The sequence below is a fragment of the Odocoileus virginianus genome, unplaced genomic scaffold, assembly GCF_023699985.2.
Source record: "Odocoileus virginianus isolate 20LAN1187 ecotype Illinois unplaced genomic scaffold, Ovbor_1.2 Unplaced_Contig_35, whole genome shotgun sequence".
Taxonomy (NCBI): domain Eukaryota; kingdom Metazoa; phylum Chordata; class Mammalia; order Artiodactyla; family Cervidae; genus Odocoileus; species Odocoileus virginianus.
Genome location: NW_027224352.1, coordinates 116,892 through 138,619, shown reverse-complemented (window position 1 = coordinate 138,619; position 21,728 = coordinate 116,892). Strand labels below are relative to the sequence as shown.

Here is a 21,728-nt window from a genome sequence, read left to right as displayed (position 1 = left end):
TTCAACTGACTAGCTCCCTTACCAGATTAAAAAGGCAGAATCACAGGAATCTCTGGGATAACAGAGGTTCAATAATACTGAAACAAGAGTTACAACAGAAAGCATACAAAGAGGTTAGACTGGAAATTCCCTGGTGGTGCAGTGTTTAGGACTTGTCACTTTCACTATCAGAGCCCAGGTTCAATTCCTAGTTGGAAAACTAAGATTCTGCAAGCCATATTGTTCAGTCGCTAAGTTGTGTCCAACTTTTTGCAACCCCATGGACTGCAGCACACCAGGCTTCCCTGTCCTTCATTATCTCCTGGAATTTGCTCAAACTCATGTCCATTGAGTCAGTGATGCCATTCAACCATTTCATCCTCTGTCGCCTCCTGCTCCTCCTGCCCTCAATCTTTCCCAACATCAAGGTCTTGTCCAATGAGTCGGCTCTTTGCATCATGTGGCCAAAGTACTGGCACTTCAGCTTCAGCATCAGCCCTTTCAATGTATATTCAGGGTTTATTTCCTTCAGGATTGACAGTTTGATCTCCCTGCTGTCCAAGGGATTAACAAGAGTCACCCCCAGCACCACAATTTGAAAGCATCAATTCTTTGGCAGCACTCAGCCTTCTTTATGGTCCAACTCTCACATCTGTACATAACTACTGGAAAAACCATAGCTTTGACTGTATGGACCTTTGTTGGCAAAGTGATGTCTCTGCTTTTTAATACACTGTCTAGGTTTGTCATAGCTTTCCTTCCAAGGAGCAAGTGTCTTTTAATTTCATGGCTGCAGTCACTATCCACAGTGATTTTGGAGCACAAGAAAATAAAATTTGTCACCTTTTCTGCATTTTCCCTTTCTATTTGCCATGAAGTGATGGGAACAGATGCCATAATCTTAGGTTTTTCAATGTTGAGTTTTAGCAAGCCATGGGGCATGGCCAAAAAAAGAAAAGGTTAAGTATAACATCATTTTTCTAGAAGTATATAGACTGTGGGTACAGATATAGAAATAAATAGCCTAACAATATACATTAAGGGAAGATCAAGTTAACTTTTCAGGGACTGTCTGGATTCTATGCTTTAGGTCCTGAAACCTAATGAAGCTGAAGTTCTGAATGTTAAATATAAAATAGAGACTACTTCAACAACGTACTATCTTTTGCTAAATAAAGGCTATCTCCTAGACTTTGAGTGTTGCCCAGGATAATGCCATGAATTCAAGGCCTTACGCTTGTCTAGTATTCAATCCACAGTTTTTCACTATATTGTCAAGCACATTATTCAGGAAGATCCAAAACGGAAAGTGACTGATGAAAGCATAGAGCTTGAAGAACATATAGGCTAATTTTATTGTCTTGATGAGAGAAGATTTTACAAGGTCCTGCTTCAGCAAACTATCATGAGTTGTCCTCCTGTAAACCAAGTATGCCCGGAGGTCTAACAATTCTTAACAAAAACCCTGTACATAATAGGGCTTCATGTATTCTTCTTTTGCCATCACCACAAGACTTTAAAAGAAATGTTGGAAAGCTAGTTTGGTTTGTATTGGTATTTGTCTGCTTTAAAAAAAAAATTTTTACAATGTTATGTTGGTTTCTGCCATACAACAATGTGAATCAGCAGCCATGATTATGCATATATCCCCTCCTTCCTGAGTGTCTCTCCTCTTCCCCCATCCCATTCCTCCAGGTCATTACAGAATGCCAGACTGGGCTCCCTGTGCTACATAGCACTTCTCACTAGCTATTCATCTTACACAAGATAGTATATATATGTTGATGCTACTTTCTCCATTCATCCCACTTTCTCCCTCCCTCACTGTGTCCACAAATCCATTCTCTATATCTGCATCTCCATTCCTTCCCTGCAAATAGGTTCATCAATACCATTTTTCTAGATTCTACACATATGTGTTAATATACAATACTTGTTTTCTTTTACAGATTAACTTCACTCTGAATGACAGGCTCACTAGAACTGACTCAAATGCATCCCTTTTTATGGTTGAGTAATATTCCATTGCATATATGTACCACAACTTCTTTATCCATTCATCTGTTGATGGACATCTAGGTTGCTTCCATGTCCTGGCTATTGTAAATAGTGCTGCTATGAACACTGGGGTACATGTGTCTTTTTCAATTATGGTTTTCTCAGGGTATATGCCCAGTAGTGGGATTGTTGGGTCATATGGTAGTTCTATTCCTAGTTTTTTAAGGAATCTCCATACTGTTCTCCATAATGGCTGTATCAGTTTACATTCCCACCAATGTGTAGGATGGTTCCCTTTATTCCAGCCCCTCTCCAGCATTTATTGTTTATAGATTTTTTGATGATGGCCATTTGACTGGTGTGAGGTGACCTCACTGTAGCTTTGATTTGCATTTCTCTAATAATGAATGATGCTGAGCATATTTTCATGTATTTATTGACCATCTGGATTGTTTTGTTTTAACAGTAACTTCCTCAAAGTATGTCATCACATATTTTCTTCTATACATATCATTTTCAAGTGTACCTGTTATGCTTAAGTGACTCCAACCCATAGCAATGATTCTCTGGCTTGTGAATACTGTATTCTGCATTATAATTTCTTAAGAAAATAGACTGTGCTTGAAAGCAGCTCTCAAGGTTTACCTTACTGCTTCTTGCTTTATGACCTGAAAACTTAATAGGATAAGCATTCCATATCTACATATTACAATAGTGAATGCTTTTTGTATGCACTGAGAATTCTTCTAATATAGTCAAAATAATTTTAATAAGAATTTCAATATAAAGTCTGAATTCTTTCATATTTTGAATATAACTATCATATGTTTAAAAAAACCACAACTATCTGCCGTATCTTCTCCTTATACACAGCATACTATACTTAAAGGTTCTGAGAAAGATTTAACATAAGAAGTGAATTTGTTTTCAGTCTCAGATTTTCAGATATTTTTAAGACTTATCACTAAGATGATTCCCCATTCTACTTTTCACTGAATACAATGACCACAGCTTTGAAAGTTCATCTGAGAATTGATCTAAAGCTGTGTTGTCGGATTTTTCTCTTTAAATCACCTCTTTTAATCTTCAGTATTGTGTGATGACCAGGTTTTAAGTATTCTATAGTCAGTATCATATGAGGGAAGTGGCTTCCCTCATAGCTCAGTCGGTAAAAAATCTGCCTGCAAAGCAGGAGACCTGGGTTCGATTCCTGGGTTGGGAAGATCCCCTGGAGAAGGAAATGGCAACCCACTCCAGTATTCCTGCCTGGAAAATCCCATGGACAGAGGAGCCTGGTGGGCTACAGTCCATGGGGTCACAAGAGTCGAACATGACTTAGCGACTAAACCACCACCACCAGTCAGTATCACTTTTCAAAGAGAGAAAATACTTTACCCATTCATGACTTTAAAACTTCAAGCTGCAGCTTTCTAATATTTCTGAGCATATGAAAAAGACTGTGTGTGTGTATGCTCAGTCATTTCAGTCATGTCTGACTGCTACCTCATGGACTTTAGCACTCCAGGCTCCGCTATCCATGTGATTATCCCAACAAGAATACTGGAGTGGGTTGCCATTTCCTACTCCAGGGGATCTTCCTGACCCAAGGATCAAACCTGCATCTCCTGCATTGGCAGGCAGATTCTTTATCATTTGAGCCACTTGTGAAGTCCAGTGAAGAAAGTTAGGTATGAAAAAAAGAACAGACACTTGGGGGTAATTTTCAGAGAAGTTTTAATTTTCACAGTCCTTTCCCTCAAATGTTTAGAATTGTAATCAGACTTTAAGCCAATCTGAGTCAATAAAAAAGTTATTTATTGATATAGTACCAAAGAGGATGGATAAAGACACCTAGCACCTTCAATTCTAGAAAGAAACCCAGAAAAAGGTAGTCAATTTCACAAATATTTAAGCTCTTGAGCATTTGATGAGGATAGACAGGCCTTGGGAAGTGGAGGGTCAGAGAAATCAACTGCTTAAGACAGCTCTGAGTTACAGTTTGTAAGTGGGAAGGCATGGCTAGAAAGAAAATGAAAGAATAAAATACTCCAGGTAAGACAGCAGGTGGAAAGGAGAGAAAAGGATATTGTCAGGTAATGAAATAAAACTCAGGCTGCTCCCAAACAGAAAGAAGAAAGCTGCTTTTGTACACAAGTCCCTTCTAGCTTTGCTCTGGGTTTAGACTAACCATTTTCATGCCCAAGTACACATGTATGCACATATACACATACATGAGCACATTCACTGCTTAAGTAAAAAGTCACTTTAACCCTCTGAATGTTCAAACCTTTTCTAATAAGGACATCAAGTATTTGGGTATTAGAGAAAGGAGAGGTGGATGGAGTTGGATATTATTAGAAAGTTAGACCTAATCTAAACTTGGATCTCAAATTTTAATTCCCACCATCATAATAGCACCAGAAAATGAAGCATTATAAGACAAAAGAATTCATCAATTTGCGCAAATTAATAAAACAGGTAACCATAAGGGGCTGGGAGAAAGTATCAAGTATAGTAGCAGCTACATCCAGGCAAAATGAGGTTAGAAATGTACATATGTAGGTATGTACATATGTATACATGCATGTGTGTGTATATGTGTATTAGTGTATGTATATGTGTATATGTGTATTGATAAAAGAATGAAATATTTTTTCTTTCTCAAAGCACCAGATATTGTTTTCAAATAGAAAAATTACTTTATTTAAGTAGCTATATATTTATTACATATTAGAAAAATAAATATGTAATGCATTGCAGTGTGCTTAATGGTGTTCCCCTCAAAAGATATGTTCATGTCCCAATACTCAGGTTAGGAGATTCTCCTAGATTATTTGGGTAGGCCTTAAATTCAATAACAAATATTTTTATAAAAGGCACACAGAGAAGACACACACAGAGACTCAGAGAAGAAATCAATATGAAGAAGAATATGGACATTAGAGTGCTGAGGCCACAAGTCAAAGAACACCTGCATCCACCAGAAGGTGGAAAAGACAAGGAACAGATTCTCTCCTAGAGCCTTGGGATGGTTCAAGGACTTACAACACCTTGGTTTTGAAATTATATACTCTAAAACTGTAAATTTCTGTTGTTTTAAGCTACCCAATTTGCAGTAATTTGTTGAGGAATCCCTATGAAACTAACAGCCCACATCAAACCAAAATTCTCCAAATTGTTTAGGACAAAACTAATATAAGTACTTATTTTCAACTGATCTAATATTTTAATGTAAGTAAGTAATATTATTGATAAGGATATGGCAGAAATTGTGAAGGTTGTACATAAATAATTGAAGTTTGGGAGACAATATCACTGTGTAAACAAGAGATACTTACATGAAGCAGCTGACAATTGGAAAACAAGTAATAAACAGAGCCACATGAGTGATTGATACAGATAAATTGGTACTCCAGGAGCTCAGGACACTAGAGATTAGTGAGAGTTGGGGTTATCAGTGAAAGTTTTATGGAAGAGATGAAAATGGAATTGGGGCCCTATAGAAAGTGTGGGATTTGGCAAATTAAACCTGCTGATTGAAGCACATTTCAAGGCAGAAATAAAAGGTGTCACTGAGAACCACTGAAACATATATGACCCAATTAGATAGTATTATATAAATACTGTTAATTTTCTCAAATGTATTACTGCTGATGTAATCATATAGGAGAATGTCATTATTTATAAATGATGCCTGTTCAATTATTTAGGCTCGAAGTTTCTTGGTATGTTACTTTCAAAGAAAGAAATGAGAAAAAGAGAGGGAGAGAAACACAGAGGGCCTGAGAAAGAGAGAAAATATATGCAACTATGTGAGAATATTAACTATATTAAGAGAGAATGTTATGTGAGAATGTTAACTATATTAATTTGGAAGGGGAATATATGTATGATACAACATGAACCTTAGATCTGTTCACACACTTTGTCCAAGAAATCCTACCTCTGGGAAATAATCAGAAACTTTCAACAAATGGAATGTGACAAGCAAGTGCTCATTCATTATATGGCACAGTGATGTATGAATTCAAGAGAAAGCAAGTTGTGTGTACTGAGGCACCAATCCTACCTCATGACATAAAAAAATCATAAAGAAGCAAACTAGGAGGCTTCTGTTGACTAGGATGCTGCCAGCATTGCACTGTTATAGAACACATTTTCTGGGCTTGGGACATGGTTAGTATTCTGTGGCCAAGTACCACAAATACTCTGACTTCACTAAAAGCAAGATATCTTGGAAATGTAAAGAAAGAAACAAACACTGGGATGGGGAATACATGTAAATCCATGGCTAATTCATATCAATGTATAACAAAAACTACTGTAATGATGTAAAGTAATTAGCCTCCAACTAATAAAAATTTAAAAAAAAAAAAAAAAAAAAGAAAGAAACAAACAAAAAAAATGCTGAGATTATCCACCGTCCAGAATTTTCTATACATTGCATCAGTTTCAAAGTGACCTCAAATTCTGGAACCTTAGTATACTTATTGCATGGAAGAACATTTTTGGAATTGTGCTTAGGTGTACTGAGATTTCAAAATAAGGGAGCTATGTATGCTTGACAATATTTCATTGAATATAATATTTTATTATGAATTTAATAGATTTTTATCTAACACTTATACTCAGCTTCCTGTTAGTAATTACTATGACAAAGCACCAGCAGCCAGCAGAAGTTTTGTAACAATTAGCAACTTTTGATGTGCTAATAGTTTCTAAATGGCAACAGCTACAAGTAAGGCAAATAGGACACTATATTGGGTTTGTGTGCGTGTTCTCAGTGGTGCCTGACTCTTTGCAACCCAGGAACTGTAGCCCACCAGGCTCCACTGCCCATGGAATTTTCCAGGCAAGAATACTGGAGCAGGTTGCCATTTCCTACTCTCCGGGATCTTCCGGACTCAGGATCAAACCCACATCTCTTGCATCTCTTGCTTTGGCAGGCAGATTCTTCACCACTAGCTCCACCTGGGAACTCAGGAATATTGAGTTTAATGTCATTAAAATAGTACAAGGAAGTCTCATCCATATGAACCATATAACAAACAAATTCAATTGTACACCAAAAACAAAGCATTTAATGTAAAAAACAATTTTTTTCTAAATTGTGATTTCCAAGTGTCAGCCAGATAATTTACAGGGTGACTTAATTAAAGAAACAGATCAGTTCTGGCTAAACAAAACTGTATACTCAATTTTACAGGCAATTTAAGGGATTTTCAAGGATAATTTGACTGTATTTGGTTTTCACTTATGCAATGACTTTAGAACTCAACCTTGAGCAGAATGGAAATTCCACATCTAACACAGAATGATTAGCTGTAAAAACCAGATAATCTGTTCTGAATCATTGTTCTGGGAGTGCCCAAGGTCACAACTTTCTTATCTGTAAAATAGGAACATCAAGAATACCTATCTGTGATGGTTCATTTTATGTGTCAACTTGGCTGGGCCAGGTGTCCAGATATTTGGTCAAACATTATTCTTAATGCTTCCGTGAAGTTTTTTCTTTTCTTCTTTTTTTGGGGGAGGGTGAGATTAAGGCAGGAGGAGAAGGAGAACAACAGAGGATGAGATGGTTGGATGGCATCACCGACTCAATGGACATGAGTTTGAACCAAGCTCCAGGAGTTGATAATGGACAGTAAGGCCTGGCGTGCTGCAGTCCATGGGGTTGCAGAGGTGGACATGACTGAGAGACTGTACCAAACTGAGATTAATATTAAAATCACTGAACTTTGAACAAAACAGATTATCCTTCATAGTGTGATTTGGCCTCATCCAATCACATGAAGGCTTTAATAAATAATGATCTCCTCCAAGGAAGAACAAATTCTTCCAGCAGTCTGCCTTTTGATGAACTGTCGTGTTGGAGAAGACTCTTGAGAGTTGCTTGGACTGCAAGGAGATCCAACCAGTCCATCCTAGAGGAGATCGGTCCTGGGTATTCATTGGAAGGACTGATACTGAAGCTGAAACTCCAGCTCATGTGGAGTTTGGCCACCTCATGCAAAGAGTTGACTCATTGGAAAAGACCCTGATGCTGGGAGGGATTGGGGGCAGGAGGAGAAGGGGACGACAGAGGATGAGATGGCTGGATGGCATCACTGACTCGATGGACATGAGTTTGAGTAAACTCCGGGAGTTGGTGATGGACAGGGAGGCCTGGCGTGCTGTGATTCATGGGGTCGCAAAGAGTCGGACATGACTGAGCGACTGAACTGAACTGAACTGAACTGATAAAATAACTCTTCTATGGCTCTCCAGCTTGCCAGTCTACCCCAACAGAGTTTGGATTCACTAGAATTCCATAATCATGTTAGCCAATTATTTAAAGTCTTTCTCTCTCTGGGGTATGGAGGAAAGGAAACCCTTCTACACTGGTTTTAGGAGTGTAAATTGATGCAGTCACTATGGAAAACAATATGGAGGTTCCTCAAAAAACTAAAACTACAGTTGCCATCAGCCAGTTCAGTCACTCAGTCATGTCCGACTCTCTGTGACCTCATGAATGGTAGCATCCAGGCCTCCCTGTCCATCACCATCTCCCAGAGTTTACCCAAATTATGTCCATTGAGTCAGTGATGCCATCCAACAATCTCATCCTCTGTCGTCCCCTTTCTCCTCCTGTCCTCAATCTTTCCCAGCATCAAGATCTTTTCAAATGAGTCAGCTCTTCCCATTGGGTGGCCAAAGTATTGGAGTTTCAGCTTCAACATCAGCCTTCCAATGAATACACAGGTCTGATCTCCTTTAGGGTGGACTGGTTGGATCTCCTTGCTGTCCAAGGGACTCTCAAGAGTCTTCTCTAACACCACAGTTCAAAAGCACCAATTCTTTGGTGCTCAGCTTTCTTTATAGTCCAACTCTCACATCCATACATGACTACTGGAAAAAAAACTTTGTTGACAAAGTAATGTCTCTGCTTTTTAATATGCTCTCTATGTTGCTCATATCTTTCCTTCCAAGGAGTGTCTTTTAATTTCATGGCTGGAATCACCATCTGCAGTGATTTTGGAGCCCAAAAAAATAAAGTCAGACACTGTTTCCACTGTCTCCCCATCTATTTGCCATGAAGTGATGGGACCAGATGCCATGATCTTAGTTTTCTGAATGTTGAGCTTTAAGTCAACTTTTTCACTCTCCTCTTTCACTTTCATCAAGAGGTTCTTTAGTTCTTCACTTTTTGCCATAAGGGTGGTGTCATCTGCATATCTGAGGTTATTGATGTTTCTCCCGGCAATCTTGATTCCAGCTTGTGCTTCTTCCAGCCCAGCATTTCTCATGATGTACTCTGCATATAAGTTAAATAAGCAGGGTGACAATATACAGCCTTGATGTACTCCTTTCCTATTTGGAACCAGTCCGTTGTTCCATGTCCAGTTCTAATTGTTGCTTCCTGACCTGCATACAGATTTCTCAAGGGGCAGGTCAGGTGGTCTGGTATTCCCATCTCTTTCAGAATTTCCTGTAGTTTATTGTGATCCACACAGTCAAAGGCTTTGGCATAGTCAATAAAGCAGAAATAGATGTTTTTCTGGAACTCTCTTGCTTTTTTGATGATCCAGTGGATGTTGGCAATTTGATCTCTGGTTACTCTGCCTTTTCTAAATCCAGCTTGAACATCTGAAAGTTCACAGTTCACGTATTGCTGAGGCCTGGCTTGGAGAATTTTGAGCATTACTTCACTAGCGTGTGAGATGAGTGCAACTGTGTGGTAGTTTGTGCATTCTTTGGGATTTTCTTTCTTAGGGACTGGAATGAAGACTGACGTTTTCCAGTACTGTGGCCACTGCTGAGTTTTCCAAATGTGCTGGCATATTGAGTGCAGCACTTTCACAGCATCATTTTTGAGGATTTGAAACAGCTCAACTGGAATTCCATCACTTCTCCTCACTTTGCTCATAGTGATGCTTCCAAAGGCCCACTTGACTTCACATTCCAGGATGTCTAGCTCTAGGTGAGTGATCACACCATCGTGATTATCTGGGTCATGAAGATCTTTGTTGTACAGTTCTTCTGTATGTTCTTGCCACCTCTTCTTAATATCTTCTTTTTCTGTTAGGTCCATACCATTTCTGTCCTTTATTGAGCCCATATCTGCATGAAATATTCCCTTGGTATTGAGAGAGTCAATTCCTAGGTAGGTTGATAAGAAGTCCAGGGGTCCCCAAGGAGAGAGGGGTCTGGAATTCTCAAGGAGGAGGAAAGGACAAACTTTTTTTCCCCTCTACATTCCTTAGTCTTAGTCACATAAAAGGTTTCTATCATTAAGCCTGGAACTGATGGTTACACACACAACAAATGGCTCGGTTTGGAGTCTGTACTAAGGATTATATAAGGGTGTATCCAGCTTGAGGACTGTTTCTCCTTCCTGAAAACCTTCTGACTAATCCTGTTATCGTGAAATGTAGATTGTGGGAATGAGTCTAGTAAAATCTTTGCAACCTCTGGACATTCTTTTGATTCATTGTAATAACTAATTGGAGAGTATGTAACTCCATTGCTGAAGACTAGCAGGGGGCACTCTCCATCCCCTTCTGATATCTGTGTCAGAAGCTTTCTCTATCTCTTTTATACCTTAATAAAATTTTATTACACAAAAGCTCTGAGCAATCAAGCCTCGACTCTGGCCCCAGATTAAATTCTTCTCCTCCAGAGGATCAAGAATCCTGGCATCCTTCATGGTTCAGCAACAACCTTTTAGTATCTCTAATTTTCTTGAAGAGATCTCTGGTCTTTCCCATTCTATTTTTTCCCTCTATTTCTTTGCACTGATCACTGAGGAAGGCTTTCTTATCTCTCCTTACTATTCTTTGAAACTCTGGATTCAAATGGGTATATCGTTCCTTTTATCCTTTGCTTTTCACTTCTCTTCTTTTCATAGCTAGTTGTAAGGCCTCCTCAAACAGCCATTTTTCTTTTTTACATTTCTTTTTTTCTTGGGGGCGGTCTTGATCCTTATCTTCTGTACAATGTCACAAACCTCCATCCATAGTTCATCAGGCACTCTGTTGATCAGATCTAGTCCCTTAAATCTATTTCTCACTTCCACTGCATAATTATAAGGGATTTGATTTAGGTCATACCTGAATGGCCTAGTGATTTTCCCCACTTTCTTCAATTTAAGTCTGAATTTGGCAGTAAGGAATTCATGATCTGAGCCACAGTCAGCTCCTGGTCTTGTTTTTGCTGACTGTATAGAGCTTCTCCATTTTGGCTGCAAAGAATATAAGCTATATGGGCCTGTAATCCCATTCCTAGGCATGCATCCTAGACATAGAGAACAGACTTGTGATTGCTAATGGGGGTAGGGTGGGGGAGGGGTGGGGGAGGGATGGATTGGGAGTTTGGGATTAGCAAACTATTATATATATAATAGATAAACAACAAAGTCTTATTGTATAGCACAGGAAACTCTATTCAATATCCTGTGATAAACTATAATGGAAAAGAATATGAAAAAGTATATATATGTATAACTGAATCACTTTGCTGTGGTAGAAATTAACACAACATTGTAAATCAACTGTACTTCAATAAAAGACATTTTTAAAAACTTTTCTCTATAGATTCCTTAAAAAGCTAGGAACAAATCTACAATATGACCAACAATCCCACTACTGTGGGATATACCCCAAGAAAACCACAATTCTAAGACACATGTGCCCCAGTGTTCATTGCAGCACTATTTACAATAGCTAGGACATGGAAGCAACCTAGATGTCCACTGACAGATGAATGGATAAAGAAGACGTGGTATATATATATACAGTAATATTACTCAGCCAGAGAAAGAATGAATTTGAGTCAGTTTTAGTGAGGTGGATGAACCTAGAGTCTGTTATACAGAATGAAGTAAGTCAGAAAGAGGAAAACAAATATTGTATATTAACACATATATACGGAATCTATAAAAATCATATTGATTAACCTATTTGCAGGGAAGGAATGGAGACATAGATGTAGAGGATGGACTTGACACAATAAAGGATGGAGTGAATGGGATGAATGGAGAAAGCAGCGTCAACATATATATATACACTAGCATGTGTAAAATAGATAGCTGGTGAGAAGTTGCTATATAACACAGGAAGCCCAGTCTGGTGCTCTGTGATGACCTAGAGGGGTGGGATGAAGGGAGGAGAGGGAAGCTCAAGAGGGAGGGGATATATGTATAATTATAGCTGATTTGCATTGTTCTATGGCAGAAACCAACACAACATTGTAAAGCAATTTTCCTCCAATTAAAAAATAAATAAATAAAGAAGTACACACAAAAATTATTTCTCTATAGATAGGTAGATAGATAAAGATATGTATATTTGGATAGCTATATAGATATAGATGTAATTTTATTTTATGTGTAAAGATATATATATATATATATATATAATTTGTATCTACAGACATATGGAGTAGATAGATATAGATAGATACACATTTTATGTATATCTGTAGATATAAGGATAGAGAGAGATTGAAAAATATACATTCTGATGTTCCTGTCTATCTGTAGAATACTGACTAACACACTATCCAAAAGAGTTATTATGAAGATCAAATAAGACATTGCATTTAGTCTTCAGAGTGCTTGAAATATGGAACAGTGCTAGATAAATGATTTCTGTTTTCTACGAAGTGTCTAATCTTGTCCATATAGCCTTGATCCCAAAGGATACACTTCTTTTATGCCAGATTTACTCTCTATTTGAACCAGAAACCCAGGCATCCAAGTATTTTCTGGAAAATTCCCTTCCTTCACTCTTTCTCAGTCCCCATCATGTTGTTAGAAAGAAAAATGCGCTTCAGTTCTATGATTACCATGTACTGAACACTATTATGGCTCAATATGAATATTCATTTTCTTGATAACCGACCTGTTTGAATATATGCATTGAGCCACCTTCTGAATTAAGTTGGACCTCCAAGTTGCTTATGAGTTGATCCATATCTGGAAAAGAATCAAGGGAAAGACAATTTAAAAATAAAATCTAACCCACTGTATGGATACAGTATGCCACTAACCCTTGGTTACACCTGTTTGTATTCTATAAGTATTATTTTTCAGGACTTAATAGATACTAAGAAGTCAGAATTTGGATAACATTCTAATTTGCATATTCTGCTCACCAAGATATCCCTGACTGGTCCCCAGCAGTATTAGCTGCCTCTTTCCCTCATGTCTTCTATGCACATGAATTTGTTTCTCCCAACCTCTCCAACTAGCACTACCTTCATAGGGATATCATTATAGCTACATAGTTTCCAGAATCTTCCCCTTTCTGGCCTAATTCTCATTCCATAAAGGAGAGTTCCACCCTCCTGTATGGATATTTACTCTAATGAACTTGCTTACGCATCAGTGCCAAATCTCTCTAAAGAAGCATTTCATCTTTCTACTTCTCTTAAACATACAAGCCAAGAGTGGTTCATATATATTATTTTCTATTTCTCTTTTAGATAATTTTTCCTCTTTTTTAAAAAATCAAAGTATAGTTGATCTACAATGTCCTATTAGTTACAGGTGTACAGCACAGTGATTCAGATATATATTCAACTAAAAAAAAATTCACAACCTAAAAGTTGAGTTATGTTTTATTTGGCAGAGACTTTTTAGGACTTCCAGCCTGGGATGCAGCATCTCGAGTAAACCCTGAGAGAACTGCTCTGAGGAAGTAGGTGGCAGGGGGTGGGGGAGATAGGATATATAGGAGGTTTGCAACACAGGGCAGGTAGTCTGAATATCAAAAGATTATTGTTAAAGAAAACCAGAAATCCCAAGTTAGAGAAATGATTGTGATGTTGTAGAGTAGCTGAATGAAGCCACCAAGTGTGTCCTTTTGCCTCTTAATGAAAGAAAACACTAGGTGGCTTCATTCAGCTGCCCTATACCATCATAATCATTTCCATCACTAGTACCTACCAGCACCTCATCAACCAGATTTCCTTTCATTTAGCTACATTCTAATCTCACTAGAGATGAAAATATAGGGCAAGAAAGATGAAGTCACAGCTTGCATTTGACTTAACTGGTCAGATTTCAGATCACACTAGGTTTCACCAAGTCGATTACAATTAGTTTCATTTATGACCTGGTTGCATTTCAAAAGGTAGTCTATAAATCAGTTAATTGTTTTGGATGTCAACTACATTTACCCACAGAAATGTTCATTTCAAGGTCACTTTACAACACCTGTTTAAAACCTAATGCAGTTAAATGAACAATCAGCAAGGATACAAATTATAATACAGACACACAAAAGCGTAAAAGATAAACTTATAAATAATTTCTTTATTTATTGACTGTTAGGAACTGAAGAAAATAGTCTTAATTAGATAATTAGATAGGCAATAACACACAATGAATCTTCTACTGAGATTATGAGGAAAATTTCTGGGTTACTATCAAAGAATTTGGAGAATTCTGACACTCTAAAGTATCTCCAATTTTATCTCAAACCACATTTTCTTTTCTTTGATCCATAAATGTGAGTAGTGCTGTTCACGTAAACATTCATCATTTACAAAATATTTATGCACAACTATTATGTGTCAGAGGTTATTCTGGGCTTCCCTGGTGGCTCAGATAGTAAAGAATCTGCCTGCACAATGCAGGAGACCCAGGTTCAATCCCTGGGTCAGGAAGATCCCCTGGAGAAGGGAATGGCTACTCACTCCAGTATTCTTGTCTGGGGAATTCCATGGATAGAGAAGTCTGGCAGGCTACAGTCCATGGGATCACAAAGAGTGGAATAAAACTGAGGGACTAACGCTTTCACTTTCAGAGCTTATACTAGGCACCTTGTTATGTTTTAGATCTGGGTCAACCAGACATGGAGAGTCAGCAAGTATAGCAGAGAGCACTGAACTGGGAGTTAGATGCCCAGGAATTACATCTTATAAGTTTTGTCAAGGCATTTTTCTTTTTAAGCCTCAACTTCCCCATGTAAAATTAAAAGATTTAAAATTGTTCTCTGCTGAGCCCTAAGGCTTCTATGAAGCCTCTTTAGGGGTAGGGGTTGGGGTTAACGGAGGAAGAAATCTAGTAATGAATAAGTACTGCAGAAGTCAGATGCAGAAAACTCTAATTTCCATTAAATTGTAAACTTTTTGAAAGCAGAGATTTTCACCTTTGATGTTTTCTTCAGTGATGTATTTAAAGGGCTTAGAGTAGTGTTTGGCACATGGCAGTCTTCAATACATTTCTAAAAGCTTTTGATGAGTGACAGAAAAGGAGAATGAAGTGTGTCTTCCAAAGAAGACATACAGATGGCTAACAAACACATGAAAAGATGCTCAACATCACTCATTATTAGAGAAATGCAAATCAAAACTACAATGAGTATCACCTCACACCAGTCAGAATGACCATCATCAAAAAGTCTACAAACAATAAATGCTGGGGGGTGTGGAGAAAAGGGAATGCTCTTGCACTGTTAGTGGGAATGTAAATTGATACAACCACTATGGAAGACAGTATGGAGATTCCTTAAAAAACTAGGAATAAAACCACCATATGACCCAGCAATCCCACTCTTAGGCATATACCCTGAGGAAACCAAAATTGAAAAAGACACATGTATCCCATTGTTCACTGCAGCACTATTTACAATAGCTAGAATAATAGAACATGGAAGCAACCTAGATGTCCATCGACAGATGAATGGATAAAGAAGTTGTGGTACATATACACAATGGAATATTACTCAGCCATAAAAAGGAATGCATTTGAGTCAGTTCTAATGAGGTGGATGAACCTAGAACCTATTATACAGAGTGAAGTAAGTCAGAAAGAGAAAGATAAATATCATATTCTAATGCATATATACAGAATCTAGAAAAATGGTACTGAAGAATTTATTTACAGGGCAGCAATGGAGAAACAGACATAGAGAATAGACTTATGGACATGGAGAGAGGGGAGGAGAGGGTGAGATGTATGGAAAGAGTAACATGGAAACTTACATTACCATATGTAAAATAGAGAGCCAATGGGAATTTGCTGTATGGTTCAGGAAACTCAAACAGGGGCTCTGTATCAACCTAGAGGGGTGGGATGGGGAGGGAGATGGGAGGGAGGTTCAAAAGGGAGGGGATATATGTATACCTACGGATGATTCATGTTGAGGTTTGACAGAAAACAACAAAATTATGTAATTATCCTTCAATTAAAAAATTATTAATTAAAAATCGATTAAAAAAATAAATTCCGTGTCTTTGAATTTTGTTTTTCATGGTTTGTATCTGATTCTGTCTAATTCTTTCTATGTTTTTGATTTTTGCTCTTTGATCTTTTGATTTTAATTTTGTATCTTTGATAGTCTAAATTTTAGTGTTGACTTTCACTTAGGGGTTTGATTATTGGCTTGATTGCTCTCTTCTCTTTTGACACCTTTTCTTGTCCTTTTACCCCCTCCCCCTTTTCTCCTTCTTCTCTCTTCTTTTCCCTATGTAAGTGTGTAAATCTCTTTGGGAGTTCATGGCTGTTGGCAGTTGTTTAACCATTAGTCTAGGGGTTTGGTCTTCTGTGCTGTGTGACCTGTGAAGTTTTGATGCTACTGTAAGGGGTAGGGATTGAATCCCAGAGGCAAGAGACTCAAATCCAAGACCTTGGACCACCAGAGAACTTGGGACCCATGGAACATTAATAGGCCAGAGCCCTCCCAGAGGCCTCCATCTCAGTACTAAGACCAAGCCACACCCAAAGGCCAGAAAGCTCCAATGCCAGATGCCCCACACCAATTCTTCAGCAAAACAGGAACACAGCCCTGAACATTAGCAGACAGCCTACCCAAAGCCATACAGAACCCACAGACACCAAAACACACCATTGGAATGGCATTGCCCTCCAGAAAGACAAGACCCAGCTCCATCCATCAGAACATAGGCACAAGTCCCCCCAACCAGGAAACCTTCAAAAGGCATTGGCCCAACCCCATCCACAGGGGACAGACTCCATAATTAAGAGGAACTGTGACCTTCCAGCCTGCAGAAAGGAGACCCCAAACACAGTAAATTAAACAAAATGAAAAGACAGAGAAATATGCAGCAGATGAAGGAACATGGTAAAAACCCACAAGACCAAACAAATGAAGAGGAAATAAGCAGTCTACCTGAAAAAGAATTCAGAGTAATGATAGTAAAGATGATCCAAAACCTTGAAAATAGAATGGAGACATCGATAAATAGATGCACGGGTCAATACACTACAAGAAATGTTTAATGAGGACTGAGAAGAAAGAATAAACAATCAATAATGCACTGATGCTGAAGTTGAAACTCCAATACTTTGGCCACCTGATGCGAAGAACTGACTCATTGGAAAAGACCCTGATACTGGGAAAGATTGAAGGCAGGAGGAGAAGAGGACAACAGAGGATAAGATGGTTGGATGGCATCACCGATTTGATGGACATGAGTTTGAGCAAGCTCCAGGAGTTGGTGATGAACAGGGAAGCCTGGTGTGCTGCAGTCCATGGGGACACGACTGAGTGAACTGAACTGAATGAACAACACAATAACTGAAATTAAAAATACACTGGAGGGAACCAACAGTAGGGAAGCTGAATTAGAAAAATGATTAAATGAAGTGGAAGATAGATGGTGGAAATAACTGAAGCAGAGAAGGAAAAAAGGAAAAAGAATAAAAAGTAATGAGGACAGTCTCAGAGACCTCTGGGACAACATTAAGCACACCAACATTCAAATCATATAGGTCCCAGAAGGATTAGAAAAAAGGAAAGGGCATAAGAAAATATTTGAGGAGATTATAGTCAAAAACTTCCCTAAAATAAGAAAGAATATATTCCCCCAAATCCAGGAAGCTCAGAAAGTCCCATACAGGATAAACCCAAATGGATACATGTCAATACATATTTCTCTATATAATAATACTAACAAAAATTAAACACAAAGAACAAATATTAAAAGCAGCAAGGGAAAAGCAACAAATAACATACAAGGGGATCCCCATAAGGCTAACAGCTGATCTTTCAACAGAAACTCTGCAGGCCAGAAGGGAATGGCAGGATATACTTAAAGTGATGAAAGGGAAAAACCTACAACCAAGATTACTCTATCCAGCAAGATCTCATTCAGATTTTGAAGGAAAAATCAAAAGTTTTACAGACAAGCAAAAGTTAAGAGATTTCAGAACCACCAAACCAGCTCTTCAACAAATGCTAGGGGAATTTCTATAGATAGGAAACACAACAACAAAAAGTCCTATAAAAACAAACCCAAAACAATAAAGTGAAAGGTAATAAGGTCATACATATCAATAATCATCTTAAATGTAAAAGGTCAAAATGCTCCAATCAAAGGACACAGATTGGCTGAAGAGATACAAAAACAAGACTACAAAGAAGGCGAGGGTGGGATGATCTGAGAGAACAGCATCGAAACATGCATATTATCAAGTGTGAAACAGATCGCCAGTCCAGGTTGGATGCATGAGACAAGTGCTCAGGGCTGGTGCACTGGGATGACCCAGAGGGATTGGATGGGGAGGGAGGTGGAAGGAGGGTTCAGGATGGGGAACACATGTAAATCCATGGCTGATTTATGTCAATGTATGGCAAAAACCACTACAATATTGTAAAGTAATTAGCCTCCAACTGATAAAAATAATTGGGAAAAAAAAAGACTCCTATATACGCTATCTACAAGAGACCCAACTCAGACCTAGGGATACATACAGACTGAAATTGAGGAGAGAGAAAAAATATTCCATGCAAACAGAAATCAAAAGAAAATGGGAGTAGCAATATTCATATCAGGTAAAATACACTTTAAAATAGAGAACATAACAAGAGACAAAGAAGGACACTACATAATGATCAAGGCCATGAAGATGTAACTGTTATAAATATATATGCACCCAACATAGGAGCACCTCAATAGGCAAATGCTAACAACTATTAAGGGGACGTGAACAGTAACACAGTAATAGTGGGGAATTTAAACACTCAACTCACTCCAATGGACAGATCATTCAAATAGAAAACTAATAAGGCAACACAAACTTTAAACAATACATTGGACCAGTTGGGCCTAATTAATATCTACAAGGCATCTCAATAGAAAGCCCAGAGATAAATCAACACACCTATGGGCATCTTATCTTTGACAAAGGAGGCGAAAATATACAATGGAGAAAAGACGGTCACTGCAATAATTGGTGCTGGTAAAATAGGGCAGTTCCATGTAAAAGAATGAAATTAGAACACTTCCTAACACCATACACAAAAACAAACTCAAAATGGATTAAAGACCTAAATGTAAGACCAGAAACTATAAAACTCTTAGAGGAAAATATAGGCAGAACACTCTGTGACATAAATCACAGAAAGATCCTCTATGAACCACCTCCTAGAGTAATGGATAAAAAACAAAAATAAACAAATGTGACCTAATTAAACTGAAAAGCTTTTGTACAAGAAGGAAATTATAAACAAGGGGAAAAGACAGACCTCAGAATTGGAAAAACTAATAGCAAATGAAACAATTGATAAAAATAAATCTCCAAATTATACAAGCAGCTCATGCAGCTCAATACCAGAAAAATAAACCCAATCAAAAAGTGGGCAAAAGACCTAAACAGACATTTTTCCAAAAAAGACGTACAATTGGCTAATAAACACATGAAAAGATGCTCAGTACTGCTGTTTATTAGAGAAATGCAAATCAAAACTACAATAAGCTGTCATCTGACCCCAGTCAGAATGGCCACCATAAAAAAATTTACAAACAATAAATTAAGGAGAGGGTGTGGAAAAAAGGGAACCCACTTGCACTATTGGGAATGAAAATTGATAGAGCCAATATGGAGAACAGTATGTATATTACTTTAAAAACTAGGAATAAAACTTGCATAAGACCCGGTAATTCCAGTAAAGCCTGAGGAAACTATAATTGAAAAAGACAAATGTCCCCAATGCTCCGTGCAGCACCACTTACAATAACTAAGACATGGAATTAGCTTAGATGTCCATTGATAAATGAATGGATAAAGAAGTTGTGGTATAGATACACAATGAAATATTACTCAGCTATAGAAAAGAACATATTTGTGTCAGTTCTAATAGGGTGGATGAACCTCAGTTCATTTCACTTCAGTTCAGTCACTCAGTCGTGTCCAACACTTTGCAACCCCATGGGCTGCAGCACGCCAGGCCTCCCTGTCCATCACCAACTCCCAGAACTTGCTCAAACTCATGTCCATCGAGTCAGTGATGCCATCCAACCATTTGATTCTCTGTCGACCCCTTCTCCTCCTACCTTCAATCTTTCCCAGCATTAGGGTATTTTCCAGTGAGTCATTTCTTCGCACCAGGCGGTCAAAGGATCAGAGATTCAGCTTCAACATCAGTCCTTCCAATAAATATTCAGAGATGATTTCCTTCAGGATGGACTGGTTGGATCTCCTTGCAGTCCAAGGGACTCTCAAGAGATTTCTCAAACACCACAGTTCAAAAGCAACCATTCTTCTGTGCTCAGCTGTTTTTATGGTCCAACTCTCACATTCATTCATGACTACTGGAAAAACCATACCTTTGACTAAATGGACCCTGGTTAGCAAGTAATGTCTCTCCCTTTTAATATGCTGTCTAGGTTGGTCATAACTTTCCTTCCAAGGAGCAAGTATCCTTTAATTTCATGGCTGCAATCACCATCTGCAGTGATTTTGGAAACCAAAAAAATAAAGTCTCTCACTGCTTCCATTGTTTCCCCATCTATTTGCCATGAAGTGATGGGACCAGATGCCATGATCTTAGTTTTCTGAATGTTGAGCTTTAAGCCAACTTTTTCACTCTCCTCTTTCATCAAGAGACTCTTTAGTTCTTCTTCACTTTCTGCCATAAGGCTGGTGTCATCTGCATATCTGAGATTATTGATATTTCTCCTGGAAATCTTGATTCCAGCTTGTGCTTCATCCAGCCTGGCATTTCACATGATGTACTCTGAATATAAGTTAAATAAGCAGGGTGACAATATATAGCCTTGACATACTCCTTTTATGATTTTGAGCCAGTCTGGTTGTTCCATGTCCAGTTCTAAGTGTTGCTTCTTGATCTGCATACAGACTTCTCAGGAGACAGGTAAGGTGGTATGGCATTTCCATCTTTTTAAGAATTTTCCACAGTTTGCTCTTATCCACAGTCATAGACTTTGGTGTAGTCATTAACCAGAGATAGATGTTTCTCTGGAATTCTCTTGCTTTTTCTATGATCCAACAGATGTTGGCAATTTGATTTCTGGTTCTTCTGCCTTTTCTAAATTCAGCTTGAACATCTGGAAGTTCTTGGTTCACATACTGTTGAAGCCTAGCTTGGAGAATTTTGAGCATTACTTTGCTAGCGTGTGACATGAGTGCAATTGTGTGGTAGTTTCAGCATTTTTTGGCATTGTCTTTCTTTGGGATTGAAATGAAAACTGAACTTTTCCAGTCCTGTGGCCACTGCTGAGTTTTCCAAATTTGCTGGCATATTGAGTGCAGCACTTTCACAGCATCATCTTTGAGGATTTGAAATAGTTCAACTTCAATTCCATCACCTCCAGTAGTTTGTTCCTACTGATGCTTCCTAAGGCCCACTTGACTTCACAATCCAGGATGTCTAGCTCTAGGTGAGTGATCACACTATCGTGGTTATCTGGGTCATGAAGATATTTTTTTGTATAGTTCTTCTGTGTATTCCTGCCACCTATTCTTAATATCTTCTGCTTCTGTTAGGTCCATACCATTT

The 21,728-nt window shown here is 38.2% G+C and overlaps 1 protein-coding gene across 3 annotated transcripts in view; it reads right to left on the bottom strand.

Moving 5' to 3' along the window:
- KLF8 (KLF transcription factor 8) overlaps window positions 1-21,728 on the bottom strand; it is a 234,023-nt gene that overhangs the window by 96,060 nt on the left and 116,235 nt on the right. For all 3 annotated transcript variants that reach the window (XM_070464618.1, XM_020870388.2, XM_070464619.1), the window contains exon 2: window positions 12,861-12,934. In XM_070464618.1, coding sequence (XP_070320719.1) covers window positions 12,861-12,932 — 72 coding nt within the window. In that variant the 5' untranslated portion in view covers window positions 12,933-12,934. The remainder of the gene's footprint in view (window positions 1-12,860; window positions 12,935-21,728) is intronic.